This window comes from Polypterus senegalus, chromosome 8, assembly GCF_016835505.1.
Source record: "Polypterus senegalus isolate Bchr_013 chromosome 8, ASM1683550v1, whole genome shotgun sequence".
NCBI classification, from domain to species: Eukaryota; Metazoa; Chordata; class Cladistia; order Polypteriformes; family Polypteridae; genus Polypterus; species Polypterus senegalus.
In genome coordinates this window covers 84,022,515-84,049,628 of record NC_053161.1, presented here as the reverse complement: position 1 = coordinate 84,049,628, position 27,114 = coordinate 84,022,515, and the positions used below count along the sequence as shown (strand labels likewise).

Genomic DNA, 27,114 nt, shown 5'->3' with positions numbered 1-27,114 from the left:
GCATATTTAATTGATAGGAAAAAACACTTTTAACTCAATCATTTCTTTTTACTGAATGTTACAATTGTTTCCATTAATTGCAGATGTAATCTGTTAATAAAACAGGCTCTTCTTCTATATGGAAAGAAAAGACATTAACTTTGAATGTAACATTTTGTGATAAGAAATATTAGATTTGGAGTACCTTAGTATATATGAAATAATCATTAAAAGAATAAAACACAGGGTGCATTTCTGCTCATGGACACCTTGAAAACAGATGTTAAGTTAATTACTTCTTGTTTCTGCATTCTTATGTGTGTACTACTCTTTAAGTCCTAAAGAAACATAATGGACAGCAATAGTTCAAGTGTTAAAAACCTCTGAAAAATTCAAACATAGAGGTTTCTGTTAGAATGGGACAAGCCATTTAGATCACTAAGTAAACTGAGCAGAACTACACAAATATTTTAATTACGTTACAGGTTGACATTCAAAAATCCGGCAACCTCCAGACCTGAGGAGTGCCAGATTTTCGAAAATCTGGATTTTGGATGGTTATATATTTAACAGAAAATGACTACCAGTACAGTCCTTTAAAGAAAGAAAATTAAACACTAAATGAAAAGTAAATGAAATTTTAATGTTCACCAACTAAATAAAACAGTTCTACAGAATTTTAGTAGAACTTTCTCTGCGATTGACAACGCACGATGTTTACGTTTTACGCCACCTCTTTTCTTTGCTGAATCCATAATGGGGCTATACAGCAGCAAATAAAAGATAAAATGAGAAGGAATGAACAGGAATGCCTGTTAGCAGGTGCAAGTAAGACCCAACAACTGACTATTGACTACGCCGCCATCAAAACATAAACTGCGCCTCCAGAAAACAGTGGCGCGCCAACGCCAGAAATCTGAAGGAACCGGAATTATCGATGGCCGGATTTTTGAATGTCAACCTGTATTAGAAATTAGTTGGGTAGAAGGAGTATCAAGATCCTTTAATTTATATATTGAAACTTTTATTCTTGATGTTTGTATTAGCACATTTAATTGCCCCTCCAAAACACCTTAAGGATGAAAAGGTTATATTAATGGGAACTTCTAAATGCATTTTAAAAGAATGTATAGTTACCATAGGCTACCTGCACTTAAAACATTTAATTTGTATGATCTTGTCTTTCTAGTACCTTAAAGAATTTTTGAAGTTTTAATTTGTTACCTAAAATATCAAAAATGTCAAAAAAAAGCAAACACACACTTTAACAGCTGTTGAATATGATTGCTAGATATACTGACGTACACCTCTTTAACCAGAGTTTTTATTAAACCTTTTCCTGTTCAGAACTATAGGTTTGATGGAATATTACCAATTTGTTATGTTTTAGAGAAATATAACTAAACTCAGTGTTTGACATTTTCTTACAGAGAACATTAAATCATTTAGAAAAATTTGTAACACTTTAATCGAAGTATGTTTCAGTATCCTATGATTGAAAACTCAATAGATATGCCAATATACAATATAACTCATATAGCCTTAGTAGCTACTTAAGATGATCAATCAAAAAAGCACTTTGTGTCAGGTATGGACTCAACTAGATTACAGCAAAAGTATGTTGGTCCACGTTGACTGCAGTGTTTACTACAGTGGGGGCAATTTAGCTGGTGGTTGACTTCAGTCCTCTGTACCTTGTCCATCTCAACCCAGAAATGGTTTAAGCTCTGCTAACTGGAGACACTAGTACTTTAATCTGAATTCAATGTCATGTTCTTAAAGCATTTCGGGACCATCCTTGTTGGAACATTATCCTGCTGAGAAAGTACCAGTTTAACTATGAGTCAATAATTGAGCACTCTGATTACAGTATGTAATAGTGTTATAGCTAACACAGGTACTTCCAAGTAGTTTTGCTCAAAAGGTAGAAAATGTCTTAAAGGGTACATTTGGTATTTTTGAAGTCAAAGTTATTTCTTCACAAACCTGCTATATATACATTTGCCAAATAAAATTGTTTTCTAAAGTTAATCATTTCTATAAATTAAAAAAAAAAATCTTGCCGGCACTGAGGCTACATTGGAGGCTTAAAGAAAAGTTTAAAGACTTACAAAATACAACTACATCCGTTTTTTCAAACACAGACAGTTGTCACATTTTTTTAAATAGTGATGGCACATTCTATTTATCTTTTGCCATTTAATGATTGTGCTATAAATTTCATTCAGAACAAAATACAATATATAAATATATATTGCAGCTAGAAAGAAAACAAGTAAAACTGACTATCCTGGTAGATAGTGAACAAAGTTAAAAAGATGATATGATGAAGAAGGGGCTATGCCAGTGGTGTATGGCAGTAGGCTTAATAGTGAGGTAGTACACTAGTTCAATTTCAGGTGGATTATTATAAAAGAGATGAATAGAAAAGGTTTTCATTAAAAAAAAAATCAGAAAATCTAAAGATTGCTTTATGTTGTCTGTCCACCTTTCACTACCCAAAGGATCAGAAGAAAGAAAAATAGCTGTACAATGTTCTCTTTTCAGTTGGTTATTATCCCTCACCTTGAAAAGTTCTGAATTGAAAAAGAAGGAAAAAATTAAATTAAAAGAGGCTGGCTGTGTGGCTGTCACTGATACTGTCTTACATGCTTCTAGGATGACATGTTGGAATTAACAGAATAACAGTTTCTAGTCATAGAGGCCCTCATGATTTGTGGTGTTAGTCTCAGTAAATTAAACTGTCATACATTCTCAGGTACTCTTGTCTGATGTCTACAGTGCCACACAAGTTAAACCTCTGTCTACCTGTCACCTGACTTCTCAGGACCTCTTAGCTGATATGACATGTAGCGAAATGCAACTGACACAACATATGCTAAAATATGTCTCCGCGCTTTATCATAAGTGTCTCTGCTGCACATCTTTTGTAAAGCTACACAACAAAGATAATTTTGGGTGTGTTATTTTTTTAGTGAATTGAGCTTGCCATGCTTCACTGTCTTTATTTTTCTCAATGCTTAGAGTTCCACCTCTGTGTTTTACAAATGAGCTGATGTGAGGCAGAGCTAGGACTTTACTGGATCTCCATCTGTTCATTTCTCTGAAACACAACTTGAGTCCTAGATGTTGCTTTGCCGCTGCTATGGGCCATCAAGGAAAAAAGGATGTTAACCTGTTTAATTTAAGGAAAATATCCACTCCTTGAAGTGAATGTTTAAGATTTTAAATGAAAGTGGCAATGTACTTTTATACCTTTGAATAAGTTATAACTTTTAACAAGACTCACTCGAGCTTTTTTTACAAATGTTCTCTGGTAAAAAAAAAAACAAAAAAACGTTAACTTCTCATTGTGACATGGTCTAAATTTAGTGTCCTACAGGTAAAATATTAACATAAAGCCTAATCCTATTTATTTCAATCATTCCAAATGGTTCAGACTGTACTCCTCTGCATATTTAAGCAAAATGTATCTTTTTCAATTGAATCCAGTAATGAAAATGTCCGGTAGGCCCTTTTGGTGGATATGAGCACTTAGTGGTCATCCTTTTAGAAATCTGTCTACTACAGCTCCTCAAAAAATAACAAGTGATGTTTATGCGTGACTCAAATATATTTGAAAGTGAACACTTGTGAGCTGGGCACTGCCACATATTCTGTCAAGTTTAATTTATGATCAACATTGATTGGTTTAGCATTTATATTGTTTGCTTTTTAGAATTAACTTTTATTGATTAAAAAGACTGTGGTTGTTTAATTTGGCTTATCTGTAGCTACAGCTAGATGTTATAAAATGAAAAAGAAAACTGCTTTGACTGTTTAAAAAAGATAGACTTTCTAAGTTCACCTCATACTAAGCAAATCCAAACAAATCAGAATGAATCCTATAGGTTAGTTGACTTTTTTGGAATAGATGACTTTTACTATAAAATTATAGACAATACCCTGGCAAAAACCTAGGAAATTGACAGAATTTTGAGACTCCTGTAGCAACACACATTTACTAATTTGGTATAGAGACAAGTAATTTAATAATCATATACTGCACTTGTATATTGACTGGTAGTGCTAATCAGCAAATTTCACCATAGCGTTATTCACAGCAAATTTACTGCGTTTGCGTTCACCCTTGTCTGTCAAATTTTTTACTGATTATTCAACCGGTTTAGGAGAACTTTTTTCTCCAAATCCCCATAATGATTTGTGAGGCCAGCACGACATCCCCCAGAGCTGTAATAGCCAACATTGGATGAGATCGCCTCCCTGGTATATAATGCTGATCATCTGCATTACAGAGTCTGTGGGGCTTCTGTGGTTATCTGTGGTAGAACAGATAAATAATAAGTAAATAATGCAGGTTTTCAAAATTTTATTTTTGTAAAACATATACAACATAAGGGCTGTGTGGTGGTGCAGTGGTAGTGCTGCTGCCTTGCATTAAGGATACTTGGGTTTGCTTCTCGGGTCCTTCCTGCATAGTGTTTGTGTGGGTTTCCTCCAAAGAAATGCAGGTCAGGTGTATTGGCGACCCTAAATTGTGCCTAGTGTGTGTGTCCTGTGGTGGGCTGGCGCCCTGTCCAGGGATCTGTTCCTGCCTTGTGCCCTGTGTTGGCTGGGATTGGCTCCAGCAGACCCCCGTGACCCTTTGTTAGGATATAGTGGGTTGGATAATGACTGACTAACTATACAACATAAATATCTCTGCTTGTCACCAAATGTGCAGGTTGATCTTCAATTTCCACATCAGTACAAGAAAAGGATGCACACGCCCTATGCATGCGTAATTAGCCAAGTGGGGATAAAAACAAACCTTGAAGAAACCAGTCTCTCCTTCCTTCCCAAACATAGGAGACTCTATGAAATAATAATAATAACACAAAATCTATTACTATTTACAAGGTGTTTTTATCTTTTTAATAGAAGAAAAATTGCAAAGCCACTTTGAATTTTTTGCCTTTAAAAGAATTATGTATTTTTTTCTGACCTTTGACTATAATCTTGGCATTTCTGCTTTGTTTGATGAAATATATGATTGCACATCCCAGATTGCATTCTTTCTTCTTTGATCTCACAGAGCCATGGTGGTGCTGCGGTTGGCACTGCTGCCTCACAGCTCAGGTCACCTTTTTGGCCAGAAGAATTGGTCCAGTATAGTTGGCAGAGATTTCCCTAGTCCTCAGGGACTCTTTAAAGATGATTGCACCATTGTAATTCAGTCAAATCTAGTTCAGTTAACCTTCCCGATTGACTTCAATGCATTTTTCACATATTCGTGAACACTTCTGTGATTACTCTGACCTTGAGGCGAAGCGAAAACCGTGGAGTTCACTCATCACTTCTGATCGGTTTAGCACATAATGTATATGTGATGTAATGGTTGACTCTAATTTTTCAGGTTTTCATTGAACTGTATGATTTAGTTCCTTAGGAGTATATTAATAAACACTGTTTATGTGAAGTAGTAAAATTAATAGTCATTATTCCATTGACTGATTGATTTATTCAATTTCCAAAACCAACTTATTATATAATACAATATGGCATACATACAGTAGTTCAGGCTTTTGTCTCACAGCTCTAAAGATCTAGTTTTGAATTCCGAAATGGTTGTATGGACCTTTCACATTTGCACCATGGTTGCATAGCTTTTTATTTCTTTGCACGTCCTAAGGAAGAGTGAAAATGTGAGTGAGGGTGCATACAAGAATTTGTTCTGTGAAGAAGCCACTATTAGAGGAAACAAGCCTGTTAAAAGGATTGATGGAAGGATACAGTATATGGCAAAGTTACATGATGCTTTTCTCTCTTAATGAGAACATTTGATTTATTTGATACATTTTCAGTATTCTTTTGTTTGTGGACATTTACAATGACACTCCAAATGTCAACTTGATTTTTATTTACCTCTCTTGCTGGTAAAAGTCTTGCATAGTTTAAGTGGTGCATTATCATTCATATATTAATTATATCATAGCTTGATTCTCCGGTTAACTACAAACCATAATAAGATGCCTGATTTTGTAATTAAAAACAGTAAATAATTATGATTCTCATAATGCTCCCTATTCCCATATGGAGTATAAGATAAAACAGGCAGAATCTTTAGGTTTATTTTATGCTTTTGCCTGCATTTCTATGAATTCATTTTTTGTTTGTTCCTTTTTTCACATTAGAGCAAGCACATTTCCAGGCTCACTAAAATGTTCTTGTCTTGGACTTTTCTAAGTAAAAAAAAAAACAGCATCCTGGAGCAGAATTGGGGCATGTTATTCAGGCAGTTTGTATTGCATTCTGTTATAGCCAAATAAGACACTAATAAGGGGGACTTGAATATTGACATGAACTGGATAGGCTAATCAATCGATTTTTGTTAATTATTTACTTGAAAGCATCCTGATGAATAAATTTGTTACACGCCAGAAGATTATGTTCCCTCTAGCCACTTAGTCATAACACCCTGTGTGGTATGATGGCGGAGTGCTTAGTGCTACTGCATGACACTATAATTAAATGAAACAGTGTTTGATACTCTGAAAAGGAGTCTACGCATGTTCAGGAAAACAAAAATCAAATACAGATTTCATCCAAAATTTCTTTTTGTTCTACTCCATTTAAGTTTCAGTTTGCTTTATAGTGGATTCCAGTGTGGGACTGTTTTTTTAAGACCAATCTTACCCACACAGTAAAAGTATCATGACATTCATTGGTGTTTCATTAATTTTGTCCTTCTTCCATATTCATGAGACAAATAGGTCTCAGTAGATTACTTAAGTGATTTTTTTCACCTTTCCTTATCGACTGGAATGTTGGAAATAACTGACCCATTTCTTTTCATGTCAGTTAGTAGATGTCCAACATCCTGTTCCCTTTTCATCACTACTGACGAGAAGGCACTTGAAAGAATAATGTTTAACATAAGAGTACTACAGTTAAGTCTTGTAAACCTCTGCAGGGCAGCAACTAGATTTGTTCTATGGTCAGTGATGAAAATTGTTTTGTTGCCTAAGAGGAACTTCATTACCAAAAGTCTGCGTTTCTGAAGCAGCAAAGACCAAATGGCTCAAAAAGTGTTTGAGCAAGCTCACAGTTATCATTGGTGTGATGAATAATTTAAAATAGAAGGGAGGTTTTGTTCTCCATCTAAACCCTCAATATGTCTCTCTAATAAGTTTGATTTCATCCACAACTGTTGCTCTTTGGTTCTTCACCCTCTCATTTACATTCCAAGAATGAGGAATGTGGCAATATTATTTTACTAATTCTATCTACTGTGCCAAACAAGCACTGTTTCAATTCAAGAAGACTTTTGCCAGACACGTTATCTGGTTGAATTTCTAAAAAAAATAAAATTCATATATTTTTCGATTGTTAGACAGTCATGTCATTTATTATTTTTGTGTCTGTAAATGTGAGACTAATTTGTCCTTTAGTATTAAGTGATGCAATAGACCGGAGGTACCCAATTTATCCCTGATTTATTCTAAACCTTTTTTTTTTTTACATATATCATAACATGCAAACAGTAGATTGGTTATTTAATAGTGTTACAATTACAATTTTAACAACACTTTCAACATTGTTAATAAGCATGTTAGCTTTCTCAGCCAATATGTACTTTCACAGCAATCCAAATATCACTTCTTGTAGGACGGAACTTTTTGCTGTTGTCCTCATCTTAACTGTCTGCTCTGTGCTGGCACCTATCACATTGTCTAAAACAGCAAGTTGTAGCTTAAAATAATGATTTATGGTTTCTTTATTACAACTTTGCTATAACTAAACAAGAAAAGAATAATACATTTTTATAGACTAAAATTATTTGTTTTTTAAAGTCTCAAATTATTTTAACTTTTAAATTGTTACTTCTTGGCCAGCAACTACTGCCTGTTGCACTAAAATTGCAGCCCTATTTTTCATCATCTGAGTAGAAATTCAGTTTGCCAAAAATATTTTTAAAAAACAACTCTGTTGTGAAAAAGCCTTTTCCATGACTTTTGCACTAAGTTACTTTTATCCATCAAGTGCAACACAGAGCATTTTTTGCAAAAGAAATTTATAATTGGAATAATTATGACAGCCAAGAGCTTTAGATAAGAGAGTTCTTTAGTCTTGCTATATCAAACTTTGGATTTCAAAAAGCACCAGTGATATGTTCTTTATTTTATTGTTTGGCAAGGGTGTGGTGGTATACTGAATAACCCTTCCAATTCATGGATCTACAGTAGAATGTTAGTTCAAATACTGCACTCAGTCATTTTCTCCATGGTGTTTGGATATTCTCCCCATGGCCATATTGTTTCTCTTCTCAATACATACTATTTTTTTATGAAATTTGTATTAAGTTAAGAATTGACATGAGTTGTGTGTGCCCTGTGATGGACTAGCACTTTCTCACAGGAAGTTTCTCATGTTGTGCCCAGTAATGCCAGGATAGCCTCCAGTTTCTCCACAATTGTGTTCTTTAAAAAGCAGCTTTGAGAATGCATGTATGTATTTCATTATTATTTGAAACGAGGCTTATCCTAGGTGACATGCAGTAGAGGATACCATTTAAGATGGAGTTCAAGTAACTTAAAACTACATTTAGGCTGGAGGAAGTCTAACAGTCTATTTAAACAATTCACTGTGTAGTGGTGTTACATGATTAATGTCATCATAAATGTATTTTGTGCTGAGTCCCATCTTTCGTAATGTTGTCCTGTTTACATGGTCTGTGTGTATGTAAATGTGCTCCCCTGGAAACAATGGGGGGGGAGGATAACACTGTGGAACTGTGGCTCCACACGATAATTGGTCCTGTCAATTCCATCACCTGCATCTGATTATTAGCTATTTAAACAGGAGGACAGAAAGAAAAAAAATAAATCTTTTTCTACTAGAGGTGCCATTCTGCTACAGGGAGAGGAGAAAGCGTTGATGATTCATGTCATTCACACCTTCTTCTGCTTGCCACTTTCAATGCCCGACAACAACAGCTTTGCACCCCAAAATCCCAGGGTTCTGGATCACGCCATGTACCGAGGATAAACACAGTGAGACTGTTTCTTGTTGTTTAGGGAGAAAAGCAAGCCATCATTTTCATCTGTGTACTTCCTGTAGGACTATTTTTCCATCCGAACTAGGTTCACAAACATCATCCATTTTTTGTTAAATCTTCTGGACTTTTATGTGCGTATCATACTTTCTGTGTGTCCTATTAAGTTCGTGCTCAATGTGGGGTCAAGGGAGGGTTTATATTGTATATTGCTGTCCACTGCTAGACTACACATTTTGTGGAATTACTTTTCCTGTTTCCATGATAGTGCTTATATAAAAGCTATGTCCTGAAAAAATCAGCCGACAATGATTTATGGAGGCTAAAAAAAGAAGGTATGTTACTGTAGGTGGAAAGAAAAAAACAGAAAATCTGAATGTCTGCTTCAACTGCCTGTGTCATTTTAACATAAAAGGTATGACTTCAGAATAACAAGTTTATTACTGTATGTGCTAATATTTATAAAATTATTATACAGTACATACTAAACAGATTAGCTCTAAACATAGCTCTTACATTAGCCGAGAACTGACTTACTAGTCCATCACCCCAGAATCAATGCATTTTTAATTTTTAGTGCACTTTGCGTCTCACTATGTAAATATGACACACTTTTCCATCCTTGTGTTCTTTAACAATGTATTTAAACAGGCAGTTGCCAAGCCTATAGGGATTCACATACTGCTAGAAAAAAATTAGGCAGACTATTAAAGTGTTGTTGCCATCAGCTTTGTTTTATTGTGCAACAAGGAGACTAGCTTTCAGTATTAGCCAGCAGCAGTTCAGTGTGTTTATACAGAGTATTTGGCTGTGAAATCATGAGGCTTGTTCCCCACTAAGAGGATTTCACACCAGCCCAGATGACAAGAAAGCAGGATTACTTGCCATGCCGTTAACAGTTTTCAGTCATTTGGTTAAAAAAAAAAAAAAAAGCAATTTTCATAACCTTCCCTAAACTTCAACAGATTCTCATGTCTGGGTAAAAACTGATGCTGTTTCTGTAATAACAAAACATTTTAAGTGAGCTGGCAACCTCTTGATTTAATTATTTTATATTTGCCAGACACCGTCATCCAATGTTACTTAGAAGATGAGGATACATTACAACAGTTTACAGACCTGAATTTTCACAATTGTATTTCAGGTGGCTTAACTGACTTACTTAGGTCATAGAGTGAAATGATTGCAGGAACCAAACAGGTAATTGTAGTTCAAAGCCTTAGGCACTACACCACACTGCCTGACACAGTCATTTCTCTGAATTATTCGCAGAGTTAAGATTTGAAATCAATGTGAGATGGTTTCATTTGTTTTTCTCCAAATGATTACCATTTATACAATGTATTTTGTCTATTGAATATTTGCAATTTAGGTGAAAATGTACTAGCTCATTTTGTATGGCTATATATAAAAAAATCATAAAACAATAGTTGGCATTCAGACCAAAAAACGGCATAGAATGAAAATGAAAGCTTTTAATGAAAAAAAAAAAAAGATTAAAGCATCAGTTATTTTTGGGATTTAAAAGCGGAAATAAGTAAACCTAATAGAATGTTGACAAAATTTAGGATTTTCCCAGTTGTAAACTTTTACTACTAGTATTATTACTTTATTACTTCAGAAATAGTAAAATCTCAGGTACTACTTCTGCTTTACAGATAATACAACAGTTTCAATCCTGTTTAATCCAATCCAGTATAAAATGGTGCCAGAGCCAGTTCTGTCAGCACTGGGCATGAGGCAGGAGGCAACCAAAGAGGGTGCCAGTCCATTACAGAATTTGGTTTAACAGTTAAATTAAATTATTTTTTAAAAGTACTTTATATGCTGAATATTTTGTTTAAACTGTGTGGTTATCGAAAATAAAAGGTAGATGATTTTTAGTGTTTCCATGTTAGATTTCAAATGTAATATGAGAGTTTTCAAGTAGTATTTGCAAAAGCATCTATAAAAATGTATTACTAATAAGTCGCAATGTTGCAAGTTATTTGGAAGCTTAATTAATATATCCCACATACTTTAAAATGTGTAAAACTGAAAAATATGTTCTATGAATTATAATTTCTAGTGTATGTTGTTAAAATATGTAACACATATCTACAGTAATACTGAAATGTTATAAATATTTAAAATGTTAAGAAATACGGCATACATGTAATTTCATTATACTACACGTGTTATTGATGTAAAATGAGTCAGAAACTTTGTGTTGTGAATCAAATCCCAGAGTGCAGATAACATATATAGGATAACTTTAAGACTTTAAGTCTTTTGTTTTTATTATGGTTATGAATAAAATCTTAGCTGCAATTTTGAAAACCTGCTCAACAGATAGCTTTGAAAAGGTGATGTCAAGCTTATTACTTTTATTTTTTATCCTTTATAATTTATCTGAAGTGACAAAAAAGAAGAAAAAATCTGTACTGCTTTGATTATCTGGCATAATTAGGGATCAAGCTATTCTGCATAATGAGATTTTCTGGTTAATCAAACACTGCATATTTTCTGGCTGAGGCACTTCACTGAGTCACTCAGAGCTGCACTGCCGATCAGAGGATCAAATCCTCTTTTTTCTATTTGTCCAGCTTGAGTTCAGAGGAGTGAGCCAACTAAGACTAAGAACTTTATTCATCTTATGCTATTGAAGACTCAAACAGTCTTTTATATTATATAGTTTTTAATATACACTGAATACTGTATAAACACACATATACACGTATATACACACACATGCACAGTATATACAATTTTCTGATGATGTATATGGATTAAGCAGATATTCTTAGGAGTGTTGTTTTAGTAATTAGTAAGCAAGCTTAAAATTACCAAGGTAAGCAGGGATACAAATATATAGAACCCTTCAGAAAACAAATATATGTATTCACTTCTTACTTTATCCTACTGAGTTGAAAAAGCAAACTAACAAGGGTAATCCTGGGAGTAAAAATTACACAGAAAAGTAAGAAACAATTTAGAGGCTGCCTAAGTCCCATTGATGCCTTTCTGAATTATTATTTTTTTTTTGCTAGGAAGACAGCATTCGTTGCTTTCTTCCAGACAATTAGTAGTAGCAGTAGTATACACATCCACTGTTCTTTTCTACATCCGTAGCTGTGTGGATAATGTTACTATGGAGAAGATAAAAATTTTTCCAAATATGGAACCATGGATGATCGAAGAGGTGAAACACTTTTTAAAAACATGTAGCCAGACATTTAAATCAGGTGACCCCATAACATACAGTGTTGCCAGGACAAGGCTGAAAAAGGTATAAAAAATGATTAAGATATCTACAGTTATGTGTGGAAGATCATTTTTGTAGAATGGATACCAGGGGAATGGGAACTGCTGAAGAAGACACAGCTACAGTTGTTTTACTTAGGAATGTTGAAAAAAGCTGGCCTCCCTCGACAGGTTCTGCTGACCTGCTATCGCTGTACCAGAGTATTTTAACACATTGTATTTGGGTGTGGTATCTCAACTGCATAGCTACTGATCAGAAAGCTCTGCAGCAGGTTGCGTCAAGAGCACAGCCCTGGAAAACATCTATAGCACATGTTGACTCAGGAAAGCCACCAGCATCTGCAAGGATTCCACTCACCCATGCCACAGTCTATTTGAACTTCAACCATCCGGCAAACGCTTCAGAGCCTTTCATGCACGGACCATGATGGTTAGAGACAGTTTCATTCCAAGAGCTGTAAACGTACTCAGTTAGTCCATTAAGTGCTCTTGGTACAGCATTTTGCAGTAAATGTAAATGTACATTGTACATATGTTTTCATATTGTATATTTGTATTGTTTTATTGTGCTATTTTTGTCATTTTATGGGAAGATTATTGTTTTTTGTAGAGGAGTTGCACATTGAATCTCTTATTGTACTGTGTACAATGACAATAAAGGCATTTATTACAATATTACAATGAAATTCTTACTTGCATGTCGTACCAAAATGCAACATGTTGCCTCCCAACCCACTTTGTCAAGATAGACAAGTATGATACAGAGAAATGTACCACCTTGGACCTATGTCAATTCAGCCACACAAAATGTCATAACAGCCTTCCAATCTGACATGTTGATTCCACTATAAGACATGCAGGTAATAACTTATCACAAGCCAATGCATAGTACAGTTTGGTTTGCAAGGCTAGCTGTTTTTAAAACATTAAGGAAAATTGAAAGTAAGGAAGCTGCTCTCAAAACTAAGAAGAATAATACAATGGACAAATTAATTTCCAATGCTCTGAAGTCTCCTCTTCAATATCACGTCTTCCTAAATCTCAACTTCCTCAGTAAGATATAAGAAGTTGATCAAGTTTGTTCCTTAGTTAACAACTAAGCTGCCCAGATATCTCATCCAGATACTTTTAAAAATTTCTCCAGGTTTCCGCTTCAACTGCATGACTTGGGTGTTTGTCCCAGATTCTTACAAGAATTTGTGCTTCCTGGTTTCCATCCTCCTCCCCTTCATTTGTATAGGTTCCACTTATTCACTGTTTAACTGGAAGGATATTAGAGAGTCAGACTCACTGTTAGTGTTTTGGCATGTCTTTTAAAAGAAGTCGGAGATGTATGCTTAAAACTGCTTTGGCTACACATCTTCTGGAATGAGAATGAATTTGTGTCCATTAAGGAGAAAATTATTGAAGTTAACATCAATTGAAGTCAATCCTTTATAGTGTCTTCTATACCTTTTTTCTGAAAATGGTTGTCAGATAGTAGCACTTGTGATACTTCAGTGGGGTGGGGATTGGGGCAGGATATACCTACAACCATGCTTTCTTCATGTGTTCAGTGTGGCACAGTGTTGCTGCTAAAATAATTGTATTTCTAGGAGCAAGCCCAAACTTTGTTTCTGTTTTACTCTCCCCACTTAAGTTCTTTTCTGTTACTGGTAAAACAGCAGGTATTTTACATGCCCTCTGCTGGTCATTTTCTACACAAACATTACGTAAATATAAAGAAGAAATCATTCCTGTGTAAGCAATGCTTTTAAGTAGCATTCACAGGTTGATAAAAGTACTTTGTTGTAGGTATGCAATAAGCACACCAGCAGGTATGATGGCCCTCTTGCTCTTTTGGGAAAATTTTACATTTAAATTTTTGTTTGATGTGCTTATTAAGCATGGAATAAGAAAGAAAGTACGCCCACAATAAAAAGGAGCATATGAGGCCAGATCTAAATGTCAGGTACTGCCTTATTAACTTGTTTGTAAACCCTCTTATAGCAATTATTATAAATATTATCATCAAACCATCTGCTTAAAAATGTCTAAAGGGTTTTTTTGACATTTAATATTTTAGTCAATTTACTTATGAATCAAGCACTATTGCTCTGAATTTATATTTTTATAGCAGATTTGTGCACACGGTGAAGTTTATTTGGTGTGACTGCTTTGGATTCACAAGCCTTGCTGTATCAAAGAGCTAAAGTATGGAATGAAATGTTTTATTTCAGTATTAAATAGATTTGTGTTGTGTGTTTCCTTACCCCAGCACAGCACTTTTTCACTGCCTAGAATATGACTTTTTTTTCCTCAAACTAGAACACATGTAAAAATTGCATTATATTGTATAGGTAGTTTCACATTGTCAACATTGCTCTTTAAACTAGTGTTTAGTGAATAACTCCATGCTTTTGGAGTGCTATGGAATACTTTTAAACAACAGTTGATTTGCTTTTGGAATTTTGAACTCGTGCTGAAAAACCAGAAGAAAAATAACTGGTCGCGTACCTGCTCAATTCTAACCATTAATAGTACTGGAAGTTTAAACAGTAAGAACTGTAACATTGTAAAAAAAAAAAAAAGCAAAATGACTAAAATGTTGCACACTTGCTGATGAAAGTGGTGTGCATGTACCTTTGAAGATCACCAGTGAAAAAATCATATACAGTACACTTTGATGCATTATCTGAGAATGTCGAATGAATGTTAGAAAAAGAAACTACATATTATATATATATATATATATATATATAAATATAAATATATATATATATATAAATATATATATATAAATATATATATATATATATATATATATATATATTATACACAAAGTATATATTGATGTAATTCTTAACCAGGTTAGTAATATAATGCAATGTGGAAAAAATATTTAAACAAAAATAAACATTTCATAAAGTTATTTTTTAATCTGTTCTTTAATTTTTTACTTTTCCCCACAAATTTCAAAGAAGGAGCTGCACTGTCTTACTTGGTATATTTGTTTTTCTCACTAGATTTATTGTTACAATATTCCATATAAAATATTTGAGAAATGTGGCAGTGAAATCTAGTCATTAAACTACAGTATCCCAAATATTAATAATTTCTAACTTACATATCTGTTTTTTAAACTACTGAGATATTTAATTTGTCTCATACTCATACCCTCAAAAAACATATTTGTTTCTAACTCACAGAATAAGATATATAAACAGATAATGCTCAAAATACGAACTAATTGTTTTAATCCACTTTCTCCTATTTTAGTAGTATAGGACATCATCACGCAATTGTAATACCGTAAGTAGGCTAGAAGCATTCCAGTTGAGAAGATGACATAGGGAGTGGCTAGTGCCATTATCACTATAGAGCAGCCATTTAACAATGTTGTCTTGTCTGGTATTACCCCAAACTGGGGTTTTAAAGGATTAGGATTTATGTTATGTTTAACTCTTTGTATATATGAATTTCTATAACCATAATATATACTGTATTGTAATAGCAATGATATGTTGAGATCTTCAGATATACTGATATGTACTCTCAAGTCAGCAGAAACTAATGATTTAAAGGTTTTCCCTCTTCAAAACTTAACCCTAAACCCCGAGGGGACATTGTTTTCTTAAAGTACTTTACATTTACTGGCAATACAAAGTTAAATGAAATTGTAAGATTTGTCCTTCTAAATTTTTTTAAATTATAATACTTATGGTGATATAGTTCTCTGATTGTAGCATGCTTGTTTACTTTCAGCAGTTTGAAAATGTATTCTAACGCCAAAAGAACTGTATACCTTTTGAAAAGTAAAACCTGCCTATATTTACTTTGTATGAACAAGAAAAATGTGGTCTTAATTTGCTTTTGCTCTAAATGAAAAATTACCTTGGCTTCTCAATGTGTGCCCTGAAGATCAGCAGGTGCTTGGAGCACTGGCAGCCTTTTATAGGACACCTGTCAGTTACCTCCATTTGGCAAGCTTTTGTTCCTAATTGTATAATGGAATATTATCAAGTCGACTTTTTTGTCCAGAAGATGTCAATTTGAAGGAATTAAAAATGCAAATGGCCCAGTCTAATTAACAAGTTGACAGAGGTGCACAGCTGCAGTTGACATTGATTGATTGCTTTTCTCCAAACCTCTTTCACTAGTTAGACTTTTCCCTTTTTTTCCAAATGAAGTAAGGTTCCAGAAAAAAATAAAATCTTGACAGCCGCCCTTCAGAAACAGGCCACCAGTTCTTTTCCAAGGACAAAATCCTGTTAGCTCAAAGGACACCACCACACCTGCCAACTGACATGCCTAGTGCACTGCCTATTTTGCTATTCATTAAAATTAAATGTGCGCATTTAGTTGCCTTGAGATAAAGACGTTCTATGAAGAGATGAGATGCTCTAAATACTGCTAAGCTGAATAGAGGATGGAATGTCTGTATTGCCATTCAGCAGACTCACCAAGCCAACAGTGGCTAGCTAATCTGACAGGAAAACACAGGAAAATTAGAAGAAAGTATGCCATGAAAGTCCACCCTTAAAGTTTGCAAGATTGAATCTAAACCAGTGATCTTAATGTATAAATTAACAAATTATGTGAGCTACACATATACTACACACACGAATAAAAAAGGAATATACATGATTGTTTGTTCATAAACAAAGTTTTCAACAAGCTAAAACAAGAATATTAGTACTTCTATTCATGGAAGCAGTAAATCTGTCTCTGTGAGGCAAATACATGCATAATCAAGCCATATGTTTGTTTTTAAAATTTTACTGGTTTCAAAGTAACACGTTAATTATTATATATATTTACTGCTCCATCCAATACCCAGATTTATACCCATTTACCCACTAAATGGGTGAGAGCACAAATAGTAGAGTTTATAGTAAGATGTAATCAATCAGAAAGAGAAAGGCTTGCAGGCATACAGGGATTTAAGATGTTCAGACATTGCTTTAAAAAGTGGTAACTGAGTACAAAATTAATAAAAAAGAGCTATACATTAAACTAAATTGTTACTTGTGAGTAATATTAAAATTTTTCCTATATTAGTAAATTTGCCTTTGTGCTAGCATACTGTAGTTAGGTTAGGATTGTTACAGGTAAGGAAGATGCAGTTGGTGTGGTTACACTTCAGTGCTCATTAAGCAATGGCATCCAACCTGGTAATACCCCAGATATGACTGTTGATGGAACAGGATTTATGTTTAGTGCAAGGCTGGCTGATAAGATATAAATTGTAGTCTTGTAAGTCTTCACCAAAGGATATAGCCTAAAAGTGAATTAAGTAAATAGGTACTTGAGTGCTTCTGTTCTCCAGTTTACATTTATGATAGTGTAAGTCAATAAAAATGTACATACTGTGGCCAGTGTTAAGTCCTATGCTTTGAACCTGTGGAATGACCTTTAATAATGGGGCTCCTAGTAATTCATAACTAAGTTGAAACTAGAGGCATGTAAAATAAAAGGTAACATAGACTCTTGAAAATACAAACAAAAATGTTGTTCAGGTGCAAAAACATAAAATGGGTGTCAGAAAAAAAAACACACACACACAGCTAGTGGCCACACCCACTCGGATGAAAAAAAATACAATAAACACTGGAGGCGGAAAATTGTGATGTTATTTACAATATACACGTTCTGCACTCTGAAATCTGCAGGTTAAAAAATGCAAAAACAAATAAAAGGTTTCTTCATTAATCCACAGCAAGAAAACCTTGTTCCACAAGTGTATGCAAAAAGAATACTATTTACAGTTTCTTGTGGATTTTGCCAGCACAAACTCCCTGGTTTCTCTCTCTTTCTTTGCCAACGTCCTCCATTCTGTAAGTAATCAGAGGGTTCTCACCATGCATCTTCTCTTTATCTGTATTACCACCAACTAACCTCTACAATACAGATGCGGCCCAAAGACAGACAGTTGTCTAGCATTCACTGCACCCTTTTTATACAGCCGTAGGCTCCTTAATGGGCAATCTTCAGTGATGCTCCAGGGTATCATCCTATTCCAATTTACGTTCCATGCTAGTTGCATCTACATCTCGTTGAACTCCCCAAAAACGAATGTAAAGTTTGTTACTTAAGTGCTCCTGCGCTACCTGAAGCAGTACCCCCATACTCCTAGCATGGCACCTTGTTTCTTCAGCAGGCCCCTACTCTTCCCTTGGTGTAAGCCGGCTTCTCCTTTTACACATGTGTCGGCTTCATGGCAGCTGCTACTGTATGCCATAGCAACTGCCACATACCTGGCACCTTACCTTACCTTAAGGTTGGCCACCCCAAAATGCTTTCTTCCAGGACAGGCAGTTGGCAACACTTTTTCTGCCACCTTCAAATGCCAGTGACGCATCCCGTACACTTAGGTACATGCTTTAAAGAAAGAAAGAAGGTAGGTGGACCGTTTTAACTATTTACATGAGGACATCCTGGCTATGTATAGTTAAACTTTTTGTTTACTACTTTTGGTGCACTAAATGACTGTCAGTGTTCAGTTTTGAGTCAAATTAAACCATGTTTCACACATAGAGAAAGAATGCATTCTAATAAGAGATGATAACTATTTTTTTTGTGTAAAAATATAATTGTAAAGTAACTCTGCCATGCTGTTTGTGAAGGCCTGGGTGCCCACAACTTGCATCACTGCCTTGAACTCAGGTCGTTGAAAATCATGACTGGGGATGAGCCAGGCAATGAGGACACAAACATGGGGGTAGAGGTTAAAATGTACCTAATGCGTTCATTTTCCATACACAATAAAAAATAAAGTGCAGTGCACAATAAATATGTACATAAATTCCATAAATAAAAACCAAAAAGTAAAAATCAGGACTTCTCTCTCTTCAAAGCACTGGTGCCTCTATTCCATTCTCAGCTCCAGCTCACCAAACTGGTATAGCAGGGAGCTGAAGATTGCTTGCATCGCAGCCACCTCATTCAGTCACTGTTGTGAGGTCCCAAGTTTGACTCCATAATCCACTGTTCACCAGATGAGCTACAGAGACCAATGGGTTGCTCATGCTCCCTGAGTGCTCAGAAGAAATGACTTTTCCCCACGAACGGTGTCCACTCTCTCCTCAATGGGGTCACTTCTTGACCACCATGCCTCCAGTCCTCTGCATCGCATGCTTGCCTGATTCTTCTCCTTCATTTTCTTTCTCCCTGTTTCTGGCTCACTGGTCTTTTCTCTTACACATCCCTCCTCCCAATCACACTACACAGGCTCTTTTTCGTACTCATGTACAACAACTTAATTGTGCCCTATGGAGAGGCACTGTGCAACAGCTGAGCTACTTAAACAATCAGTTTGCCTACACAGCCAACTGTGCACCAGTGGACTGAATTTAATTAAAATTAGAACACTGCCATTGACTTGTCACACTCTTTAAAATGTTTTAAATGTATTTTTATGAAAGCTCCGGTGTAATTTTGGAATACTTCAATAGTCAACACTAGTACTACGTAATAATGTCTCCATTATAGATAATGAAGAAAGGTCAGAAAATGAAAAAGTGGTGAAATTTCCGACTTGCATGTAATGGAAGAAATATTTTTGTGATAGACTATATATTAGAAGACAGTTTTCAAAATATGGAAATTTACCATTAATATTTAGGTCTCTAATAATCTTAATGCCATGCATTAAAACCATATTTTGTAGCAAAATCATTTAAATTTAGTCTCATGTATAGCAAAGAAGAGGACTCAATAATCAGTCATACAGCAAGATTTAGAATTCAGTGAGGAAGCCTAGAACCTAGAATATGCTAGCGTCAGCTTGAATTGGAACCTAAACACTGGGAGGCTGTAAAACATTCTCGTGGAGCCCAACCTCACTTTTTCCTAGATCTTTATTCATTAAAAGCATGTTGAGTAAATTTTAAGTTGGCAATCAAGTTTGAACAGGGCCATACCATTGATTAGCCCCCTGATTCCTGACTTGTATCCAGTGATAATCTTTGGCCCCCATAATCTTGAATGTTTGTGAATGTTATGTTATTAACTTCAAACAAGAGAGTAACAGAACAGGGTTAAATGACTAGTGCAGTGAAACATATTTAATAACATAAATATTTTTTATGTTCTCTCCAGGTACTATTCAGATATCAACAAAATGCCTGCTATAAGTGATCAGGATATGAATGCTTATTTGGCCGAACAGTCCAGAATGCACATGAATGAATTCAATACAATGAGCTCACTGAGTGAGATCTACTCTTATGTTGGAAAATACAGCGAAGAGGTATGTATTTGTAGATGAAAATCAATTACAGAGTCTTAGAACAGTCAATAGAGCAGCTGGTATGACTGCTCTGGAGTATGTCAGCTTAGAAATCATGCATGATGTATTCTGTTTTCACAACGCAAAGTATTTAAAATATAAAAAATAGTTGTATAGGAAACTGTTTATGAACGTTTCTAGCAGGATCTTGCTGAAAAGGTAAGCAGAGTGTTGAATTAGATTATCAGAAAAGAAGGTTTAATTTTTCCCCCACAATGAACTCTGGGTATTAATCAGTGATGTGTAAACTAATCTGGGAAAAATTAATTGTATGTTAGAGAACACTTTTAAAAATAATGTTCTTTAATGGCCCTATTTGGTTCTTTACTGGGCTGTGCAGTTATTTGTATAATGTACGTTATATTTTGGATGTATATTTATTTTCACACCTTTACCTACCTAATGTAACAAATAGCAAAACTCAGTGTTCTTTGTGTACAAGGTTGTTTGCTCTTTGAAAACTTTGTAATATGCAGAAAAAAAAACTGAATTTTTTAATGTATTGTAGGTTACTTAGCAGGATACAAACAGATTAAGAAAACCTGGGCTTAGACCGTGTTATTGTATGCAGTAAGAGTCCTTTAAAATTCTGGAGCCACTGGTATTTCACAAATCTGTTATCATCTATTCATGATTATTTAGGAAGTCTGTTATGGACCTAAATAAATAAAGGTTCTTTCTGGAACCTTCACATGGATGAGTTTTGGGAAACAAAAATGAAGAACCACTCAGACACTTTTATTTTTAAGAGTGAATCTGCCTTACGGTTTTCATGGTTGTATTCATTTAAGTGTCTGCCAGTGAATTCCCATACTTTTCATCAGTACTATGATCAGGATAGTAAAGGACAAAAGGTATCTGTCCACAGTGTTTTGGTGTCTGTTCCCTAATTGTTTCCAGCAAATATTATATAAAAAATATACTAACATGGAAAAGACTGCCACTTTATCTTAAAAAACATGAAGGCAGATAATATAGGACAAAACTAGAAAGTGTAAGTAAGTAACTTTGAATACCTTTGAATTAAAATACAGTATTAGTGATGAAGCAGAATCAGTGTATGAGTGTTATCATTTTAAGGCACATTCACATAACTGGCACAAATAAGGGGGATTCAGAAGAGGGCTCATAAAGGGCCTCATGGGGTATGTGGAGGGTCCATGGCAGATTAGAACAGTTGAAGATTTTTATTTTAAAATAGTGCAAATTGGAGATACGACCACTAAAGGGGAAATGGATTCATTAATTATGAACGTATGGGTGGGGGATTTGTGCTTCCATCCTTCATTAGTAGTACCGTAGGTCAATGAGCACTGGACCTCCATTCACAAGGATATAAAGGGTCTGAGTAGTTTGAGATTGAAGGATGATAAAACTGAGGAAAAAGAAAACAGGACCAGCACTGTTCACACTTAATAAAAGAATTTTGGCACTGTTTGCAATAGAACGTGTTATTGCATGCTCATATTCACTTTAGTCCGACTTGGTTATGACTATTGAAGAGCCCAAGGCTACAGGCACTTGGAGAATCACACCTTGCTGAATACCGTATATGATCGATATAGTAGTCATGCCAGACTAAAGTGAAGCAGTTCGTCCTCATGGTCACAGTGGAGTCAAGTACAGCGCTCTGTCTTCCAAGGGTGAAGACCGCCCATGTTATGGCAGAGTAAAGCAAATCGTTCCGTCCTCAAAGGGAACCTCAATGTCGCAGTGGAGTAAAGTATATCACTCTGTTTTACAAGGGGGATAGGTATAGTATATCACTACAGGGCAAAAAAAGTAATGTTGCATTCCCACTTCAAAATGGTGTCCTGCACCTATCCACTGTCAGCATATAGTACATTAACCTAATGTGCACTGATTTAAATATGGAAAGAGTGTGCAAATTCCATTAGCCAGGCTTGGGTATAATCCAAGGACTCTCAAGCTGTGTGATTGCAGTGCTAACTCGTATACCACCCATAGTTCTGGAACCAAATTTGTTGAAGTCAATTATGCATATTTTCAAAAATGCACTGTACCATGTTATGTAGCACCTACTGCATGTTGTATATCTAAAGGAAATAAACACCACAAATACAAGACCCCCTTTCCTTAGATGCTAACCTTATAAAGAAAAAAAAAAAAACTTAAGTACTCCGTAAACATATTATCTCTAAATTTTCCATCATGTCTATCAAATAAGTTCCAACTTCCAGGTAAGATAGTTATTTCAGACAGAAATTAGTCAGAAAACAGCAGTTTCAAGGCAGTAATACTGATCATGGTGATGGAGAGTGGCAATGAAGTGGTTAAGAATTCAACTGTACTTTATACATGTGACAATACCTAACCATGAATCTTCCCATTAATATTATACTGTGGTTACTTTGGTGATAGACTACCTTTATTAATTTCCCTTCTGTTTGCTTTAGATTGTTACTGCTCTAGAACAAGATGATGCAGCAAGAAAACAGAGACTGGCCTTCAAGCTCGAACAAGTGGTTACTTTCATGAGCATGGATAGCTGAAACCTGCTGTCTCAGGAAATGCTGGAGAGGACAAACCGTGCCGTGCCTGAATGAAGACCCGTCATCTTGGTACCATCAGCAAGTTCTGTTTCAGCTGCAAGCATTGCCTCAGCACACTGTTAGCTCTGCTTTAGGCCATTCAAGAAGAATGCGAGTGGAGCATCAGAACTCATTGGAACTCTGGCTTTTGGTTGTGCAAGAATTTTTGTTTTAATAACTCCCTTGGAATTAGTGCATTTAAAAGCTCCTGGGAAAGAAATCCTCGCAAACAACATCTTAGTTTTAAACTTGCTGTGCTTCCAAAAATGCAGAAATTCTATAAATCTGATGAATGGATGTCAAAGGTCAAGGTCAACTGGCAGATAAAAAAAAAATCTTCAAATTCTGCCCCATTTTGCTTTTTAAAATCAGATGGTGTCCAAAAATAATTACTTTAAGGAAAGTCTCTTCTTGGTATTACATTTTGTAAATGTGATTGTAAGAAACCAATACATTCAGTTTATAAGTATAGGAAAAATCAGCCACTGAAGAAGGGGCATAATAATAATAATAATAATAATTAGTCAGTTAAAATAGCACAAAGCATTTTCAGTGCTGTTTCATATCTACCTAAAACAAAATCATACCATAGGTATGAATGGAAAGAAAGAAAAGAATGATAAGGGTTATAGTGAGTCATAGGGATTTTAACTTTAGATAACATAGGAAGAAAAAAGTAATAAGGTCTTACACAAATATGATACAAGAGTGAAAAAAGTGCTAAATTTCACATCCAAGAATGATGACAGATTATGAACATGATCAGCAAAGATCACATGTGGGAAAGATTGAGAAATCAACAAAATGCAGTGTTTATAATCACCGAAGCATATTAAAAACCAATTACTGTTCAATTAAAAAAGCACTTTAAAAAAGATATTAAAACATCACATAGACAATCTCAGTAAAATAACTTACATTCGGTTGAGACATACATTATTTCTTATTTGAATAAAAATCCCATAGTTACACCATCTGTATGCCCCTATGTTTAGCTTTGAAAAATGCTGATTGGAGAATCAATGAGAATATTACGTGTTTTTTCAATACAGAAAAGTGATATCAATGTGGCCGAATCAGCACAAATGCTTGTATTGAGGACAGGATGCGATGTTTTTAAAAAAACTATAACAATGTGGGGTTAGCAACTGTTTGACACGTGTAAAATGGTACAAAAAAACTATACTTGCTGCTTTAAATTCTGCTTTGTAACTCATTGATACTGCTGACATGTCTGAATGCAGGCCTGGGACTTTGAAACTGCCATTTAACGCACAGCTGATGACTTTATGGATATGAAAAGATTTTGGACATTCCAACAGCTTACTGAAAGTTTTCAACATACACAAAAATGGTTGATGTGTGTGTCTGCATGTGTGTGTCGTGTGTGTTTATATATGTATATATATATATATATATATATATATATATATATATATATAGTATAAATATATATATATATCTCACATACGTACATGCATATTTATATATATAAAATAGTTTGATAGGTATCTATCTGTATATATCGAGATATATATAAAATCTCATTGGAACGAGTGGACATTGCTGGCCAGCAGAAAACCAAAGGAGTCAGATTTATTGAAAAAAGTGCCACATTCAAACAAAACAAACTTAAACCGCTATTTTATTTACAACATCAGTGTGTAGAAGAACCTGTGGACAAGCTGGCTTTTACTATCGTCCTTCTGTTTTTGCACACTGTAAAGGTTGCCGAGTCCAGTTTCTGTTTTGCACAGTTATTAAAAAAAAAAAAGTGAATACCTGAAATGAAGGTTTACATCATTCTTTGAAAATACACCTAACATACTTTGAGATGGGATCAAGCTCTCAGAGTATAGGAAGTAAAACTGAAATCGACAAAAAACAAAATACAATTGGAACATGAACATTGTCAAGAGACAACAAAAGCTGCCCTCCCTACCTTTAACCTTCAAGCTTTCTTTTGCCTTGAAATGTGCCAGACTTGTGATGTGAATGTGTGGATGCCTCAGCAGGCCCAGATTGGGTCTTTGGCTTTTAAGCGCATGTACAATTAAACAAAAAAAAGAAAAAGAAAAAAAGAAAAGAAAAAAAGCCTTGCAATGACGTGGATGTGTTTTTTTTTTTTTCATTTGCTTGGAAGCATCAAACTGAGTGGTTTGTCATGTATACGATTCTCTGTTAAGGTGGAACCTTTATCCAATACTTTATAAGTAGCATTCCATGTTGTGTAAAGTGTTAGGCACTTATATTAGTGTGACCTTAATCGTATGTATCCTGCATGTGGGCTTCTACCCTTGATGTTTTGAACGGAACTACCTTGCTGTCATGCTCTTACTTAACAATGGCAAAACTGGGGTTGGAGTCAATTTAATTGTTTGTCTTTAACATTCTTTTCTGTCTGTTTCTGATATTTTGCTCTTAGCAAAGGCTGCATTTTTCTATAAATATTTCCATGAGTACTTATCATGGTCCCTTAAGATGAGGAATGTGCCACCATACTTTTCGTATTGTGCCTTTTTAATGCATCATCATTATCATTATTTTTTTCGGGCCCAGTTTTAACCGTGATGAGTTACCTATCCTTTACAATAGGACTATGAAAGCTTGATACCAAAATCCTTGAAGAGATGCATATTCTCAACAATAAATCACCAATGACCCCAAAGTACCACCCTCCCATACAAAATAATACCTTAACTACATGCAGGCTTCATTACTAATAGATTTCATAACCTTCCTTGATCAGCATCATTTTTTTTTTATTATTTTCATCAGGTTTTATTAAACCATACACTTAGATGCATGACAAGTAACTTCACCAAAGACGAATAATCACACGCATTATCATTACGTGATAAACGTCATTCAGTACTCTTACCTTATTTGACTCAGATTTGTCATATCATCATCTATTCTTGCCCATTTGAAGCATCTAGCTTGAAAATTCCATGTTTTCTTCAATATAGATCTGACAACTTTCTTAGTCTCTTTAATATTGTCATTAATTGCTTTGTAGTGCACTTTGTGATAATGCTCGCTATGAAAGGCACGAGAAAAAATGTAAACTAATGGACAGATTATGACAAGTGGACCTTCCAAATGTCTGTTAGTTTTGTCCCATCGTTTCCAGTTGAGGCAGATTTTAGTCTTTATTTTTTGGCTTCACCCTGTGTTTGTTAAAACTTTACTGATTACATGCAATTACCACTATAGTATAATTTAGTAGTGTGCACTGGAAAAGCTATTGCACACCTGGAATATTATTATTTTTTTTTAATTTTATTTAACTATTGTTATAATGTGTTGTGTTGACACAGTCAGAATTTAACCCAGTGTACTTAAAATCACTGGCTGGTTTATAGAGGTTTAAATGTATTTGCACATTTGTTCTTTTTTAAGTTTTCTTATTCTGTTTTTCATTTCTTTTATTTTTTATTTCAACATGCAGTTCAAATGTCGAGAAAAAAATTCAGTGTTGTATTTCTTGCAGGATCGTACAAGTGTTTTTATGGTTTATGTTATTCAAAGAAGAACTGTGGTACAGAAGATGTGAAATCTCTCACAACTGCCTAATAAAGATTCCACCTTAAATATTTTGTACGAAAATGTCTTTAGAGCTCAGTGTTATTGCAGGTGTCAAAGGAACCTTTAGCAAAGACTTTTAATATAATATTTGATGACAAATTAAATGTACTATTTGGGGAAAAAAGAAACTTGGTAAAGGCAAGCTTCTCTAACTTTGTTATAATTAATTGTATACCTGTGTATGTAAATACAATGCACTCCTATTTTGCAGTCCAGAACAAAAATACTATTTGTAATATAGAATAAACTTTATTATTGAAACTTTATATTTCTTTTTTTTTTTTTGGTATTTGAAGGTGTATATACAGCTTCCTGCTCTGACCCTGCATAGAATGGAGCAGCTCCGATAGATGGATATTCTATTTGTGATTAAATAGTAAAAGATTCAACAAGGATAATAACACTGCACCACAAAAACACCATCTTCTATTTATTCAATGAAAAATCTG

General features: G+C 34.7%; 1 protein-coding gene across 1 annotated transcript in view; it reads left to right on the top strand.

The window, feature by feature from the left end:
• Window positions 1-24,499, top strand: part of plxna4 (plexin A4) — a 748,931-nt gene extending 724,432 nt beyond the window's left edge. The window contains exons 31-32 of the mRNA XM_039761357.1: window positions 20,336-20,486; window positions 22,943-24,499. Coding sequence (XP_039617291.1) covers window positions 20,336-20,486; window positions 22,943-23,038 — 247 coding nt within the window. The 3' untranslated portion in view covers window positions 23,039-24,499. The remainder of the gene's footprint in view (window positions 1-20,335; window positions 20,487-22,942) is intronic.
• Window positions 24,500-27,114: the final 2,615 nt, after the last annotated feature.